Source organism: Hirundo rustica, chromosome 3 (assembly GCF_015227805.2).
Source record: "Hirundo rustica isolate bHirRus1 chromosome 3, bHirRus1.pri.v3, whole genome shotgun sequence".
NCBI lineage: Eukaryota > Metazoa > Chordata > Aves > Passeriformes > Hirundinidae > Hirundo > Hirundo rustica.
The window spans coordinates 11,176,742-11,181,414 of record NC_053452.1 but is presented as its reverse complement, the minus strand read 5'-3'; the positions used below and the strand labels follow the sequence as shown (position 1 = coordinate 11,181,414).

General features: G+C 45.3%; 1 protein-coding gene across 1 annotated transcript; it reads right to left on the bottom strand.

Moving 5' to 3' along the window:
• Positions 1-20: 20 nt before the first annotated feature.
• Positions 21-2,336, bottom strand: LOC120751235 (sprouty-related, EVH1 domain-containing protein 2-like). The gene is made up of 3 exons (XM_040060754.2): positions 2,316-2,336; positions 1,358-1,507; positions 21-964 (listed from the first exon to the last, which is right to left on the bottom strand). The coding sequence occupies exons 1-3, from the start codon at positions 2,334-2,336 to the stop codon at positions 311-313; spliced, it is 825 nt and encodes a 274-aa protein (XP_039916688.1). The 3' UTR covers positions 21-310.
• Between the last annotated feature and the right edge of the window lie 2,337 nt (positions 2,337-4,673).

The following is a 4,673-nucleotide window of genomic DNA, read 5'->3' as shown; positions in this document are numbered from 1 at the left end:
GTTCTTCTCTCAAACTCATTTTAAATGAAAAAAAAAACCAAAAAAACCCAAAAAAACATGTACAAGAGTCTGTTTTGATTACAGATTAATAATACAAAAGTCTATGCTGTAGGTTAGTTAGTTAGAACAGTTGATGAGCAAATCAATGCAGTGTGAGCCCCAGATGACCCAATGTAAAGTGATCCATACTGGTGGTTTCCGGATGCCGTCGGGCACAGCGGCTGCATTAAAGTGAGTGACCTCAGTGCTCCAAAACCAACGTGTTCCTTTGAACTACGGGACAAACCTAACACTTTGAACGCATCTGTAGTCATCCAGCAGCTTTGTGTTTCCCACCACAGCACCTGCACATGACCCCACAGTGGTAACAAGCCCGAAGCGGCAAGTAACAGCACATACATGGAGCAATGAAAGACAAGGCGATAAGGGCCATCCACCGGAGGCAAAACATTTCATCACTGGTGTCGCACGAGCAAGGATCTGTATAGTCTCCTTCTGGGTCGGACATACAGTGATAGAGCATAGTGTCTGCGCACCACATACAGCTCACTCGATGGATCCAAGTCTTGACGCGGTCTGGAGCATCCTGGCATTGACCCCGCTTGTTCTCCTCGTGGTTGAACATGTCCCTGCAGTACACGCACTGCGACCTCTCATCGTCTTCCTTCCTCCTGGCCTTGAATTTGACAGGTTGAGTCTTTATCACAGCAACCTTGGTATCTTCACCCAGGTCAAAGTCCGAGTTGTCTACGTAAGGATAAGTGTATTCGTGTTTCGAGGCCTCACTTTTGGCAAAACGTACATAGGAGTCCATGTCACCGGGATTGAAGCTCTTTCCTCGTGCTGGGGCATGGCGATAATCCTTGTATCCAGTCATCCAAATCTTTTCCCGAGGATTGATGCGCACTATCTCCTCATCGTCGTCCAGAAAGTTGACGTGCCGGTAGGATCGTGGTCCTACTGACTGTGGAAGCAGGAAGGAGATGAAGAGAGAGAAAAGATAAATAAGCCCATTTTGCTACTGGTAATGCCCGTCCCCTTGCTTCCCAAAGAGACAATATTTAACAACTGTGTCTTTCCTTCTCTATATTCACCATGATCCATCACAGCCTTTGGCTCAGGAGGGAGTACAACTGTCACACCCCTACACTGGCCTGTGTGCACGTGGTACAACATAACATGCTAAATCACACTGTTACCCCCCTCCCCCTCTTTTTTTAATAACAGGAAGCCATTTAAAGCTAACTGAGAAGGAAACAGGGAGAGCAGAAGGGGAGAACTGTCTCTCGGGCACGTGGAGGAAAACCAAATGGCAGCAAACTCTGGCAGAGGTAGCAACACTGGGAAGAAACCTTACTTGTTCTAGGTGGTAGTGGTCAGAGCTGTAATGGTCGTGAAGGTGTCCACGAGTGCAAATTCTTCGATGTTCACAGGATGCAGGAGAAGCCAGAGTTCGCACAGGCTGTTCCCTTTTCTGAGAGGAGTTGGAGGAGCTATCTGTAGTATTCTGTTTTAAATGGAAAAGGGGGAAAAAAAGTCACACATTCAGCTGTTACCACACAGGGCATTAGGAGATGTTTTGCCACTCACTGACTTTGTGCACACCTGCAATACTGGCAACACCTGACCGCTGGAGGCTTCATGAAGTTGCACATAAAATACTTGAAAGAGGCAGATCTGTTGCCAGGCCATAAAAGCTGTCACCACACACATGGAAAAATAATATGCCATAGCCTGCCTGTGACATATTCACCAACACCGCTTGTATTCGCTTGGCATGTTATTTGTTATCCTGGGCACGGCGGGACGATGAGTGTTCACCAGGAGCTACCTCTGCAGAGCAAAGCCAATCCCTGCAAGTGATGCAATCCTGTAGGTCCTGAGGGCTCAGACAGAGCATCTGTGTGCCCAGGCTGTACCCCACCAGTTACCCAGGCTACAAAAGTACTGGCAATTTTGTTAACCTTTACACAAACACTCACTGAATTCCAGTTCATCACCAGCTACTTGAGTAATCAGCTTTCCTTTAAGAACGTCAGGATTTTCTTTTCTTGTTTTGTCACTTTTTTGCCACTCACAATTAACGTGCAACAAAATGTTATTGGTGTTTTTACACATTCCTGGTTCCCTGTGAGCACTTTCTTTAGGTTTATTAGTTACATCATTATGCAACAATGATCATGAAAGGGTGAAATACCACACAGTAACGTGCTCCTTAACAATCATGCGTCTCTTCCTGCAGAAACACACAGTGAGGTAATAATGTCAGCCATCACCTCTCCACAGCCCGTCCTTGGTTAAAACAGTTGCCATACGATATCCAGGATTTTGCCCATTCATTCTATTTATAGGTTTTGGGCTTTTTCATATTACCATGGATATCAATAGACAGTTGGTAAATGTACCAGCAAACCAAGGCGGAGGGCCTCCAAACCCAAACAACAGAACAGCTGTAGCACTGCACGTGCCTGAAACATTGGTGCCTGAAATAAAAGAAATCTCCACCCCAACCCCTCTCAACTAACAAGATGTGCTGCAGCCACAAGTCCAGGGAAAAGGTTCCTGATTGCCACTGCAGCCAGCTGAGACACAACCTCAAGAGCAGAGAAGAATCCTATCAGTAGTAGCAGAAGACTGGTTTTACCTGAAAAACCTTCTCTCCTTGTCAAGAATGCATTCTCTAAATACTATTTTCCAATGAATCGTACCAGACACATTTCTTGCTCCAAGAATACAAGAGCCCTCATTGTGAGTATTTGTTTATTCTGAAAACAACGCTCTGAAAGACTCTGTCCAAAGGTGAGAGAACACCTTGAAGCATTACAACACAAAAATGTTGGTTCTCTTTAACTCTCACGGCACTTTAAAAGCACCAAACTCCCAACTTGTTTTGTTGAAAGCAAATACACAGCTGTTTGCAGTGTGATGTAAAGCCAGGCTGGGTTATCTGAGAGGTACAACAAGCAGAATGAGATTTGAATGGCTGACTCCCATTAGGAACAGACTTTTTAATACGTGTGTTTGTTTTAGGGTTTTGTTGTTGTTGTTGTTAAGACAAGTACATAGAAGCAGATCAACTCTTAACATAGTTAACAACACCTCTAAAGTGGAACTGCACCAATATTCAGGCTCTTTTAAAAAAGAGGTTTCATCAGCCCAGTCTCCATAACTTATTAGACAAAGGCATTTCAAATCTGGTTTAAACCCTTTAAAGCTAAGTCTTGTGCACGTCACTTAGGACCCGACAATAGCTAGCACATTCTGGAGATGTTTAAAAAAAAAAAAAAAAAAGAAGAGCAGTTTCTACAAATGTCTTCTAATAACATTAAGCTTAAAACCTGTTTGAAAACCCTGAGAAGAGTCAGGATTTATTTACAACAGCCATATTGGTACTCACACAAGTACCTTTCCTGCAGAGCTGTATGTGGTGCACACCAAGATGCTGAGCTGTGATTTAAGCTTCTCAGAAAGCCACACAACACACCCCATGGCCCAGGCAGCCCCGAAGCTGCTCTCAAAGCTAAACTCTGACATGAAGCAAAAAAGAGGCAGGGCCTTAAAATGGTACCATGGCAGCCAGCAGGACCCTTCACCTTCAGAGGATCCACAGCTGAGCCCTGCTGGGACAAGCTTTTTGTGGATACACTCCAAAAACATCTTGGGTGCTCATGGTCCAAACAATGCAGCCTGGGGAAACAACCCAGTGCGAGGTCATTGCACATACTGTCCTGCAACTGCCTCCCTGTCCTGGATGAAAATAAAAATCAAAATCCCACCCAAACTGGATATAACTCCTCGATAATCTCAGCAGGGCAGCTGGGAGCTATAACCAGCCCTCCAAGCACTGTGCTATTTTGCTGCCTCTCTGGGAAGGCAGGATTTCTGCAACAGGCAACTGGAAAAGAGCTTGTAGTGATTTCTATCTTGCCAGATTCGTATCTACCTTTGCTTCTCCTCCACACCTTCTTCTCCCTTTAGACCCATCCGGGCAACGGAGCCTCTCCTCCACGTGTGTTGACACGGCTACAAAACCTGTTTGCAGCATACCAGAGGCTGCTCTCCGCTTTCACCTTATCCAAAATTGCTGCATTTCCACATTCAACGTCCTCAGATTAGATGGGCAGTTTGCCAACACAAATACTTCTAAGCACCCAGGAAGGGGAAAGCAAGCTATCCAAGACTGGGTCTCTGCTCACTCGTCCATAAAGAAGTTCATGATGACTCCTGGTTGGTGACACTAAAGGCACTGCCTGGGTGACAAATGCAGTGTCTGCAGAGTTGCCTCGCTGGGATAAGCACTGGTGCTTTCCACCAAGGTCCCTCAGGGTTACAAACTGACACAGGGGAACAGTGCTCTCCACACACGTGAACATGTGGTCTGAGGATTGAAGGAAACAGAAGAGGTAGAAAACTCCCGCTTCCCAAGCAGAAGGTCACCAATGAACCTCCCCCAGGCTCCTCGCCCGAGCTGGTGGGCACACTCATCAATTATGTGAGGAGAGAGATGAACAAGATCACGGCATCATTTCCAGATGAAACTTGTTATTCATGGGAGTCAAAATGAAAGCTGACCCTGAAAACTTGCTTAAGAATCTCATAATGCTGACTTTTAACACGCTGGATGTTAAAAAAAACCCAAACATAATTAAACCTAAAGAACAATGTGATAGAAA

Excerpts from the sequence above, each read along its gene's own strand:
- LOC120751235 (XM_040060754.2), bottom strand. The coding sequence starts at position 2,336 with ATGGGCAAAATCCTGGATATC. Across the intron at positions 1,508-2,315 it reads TGGGCAAAATCCTGGATATC|AATACTACAGATAGCTCCTC; the intron begins GTATGGCAACTG and ends CATTTAAAACAG. Across the intron at positions 965-1,357 it reads ACCACTACCACCTAGAACAA|TCAGTAGGACCACGATCCTA; the intron begins GTAAGGTTTCTT and ends CTGCTTCCACAG.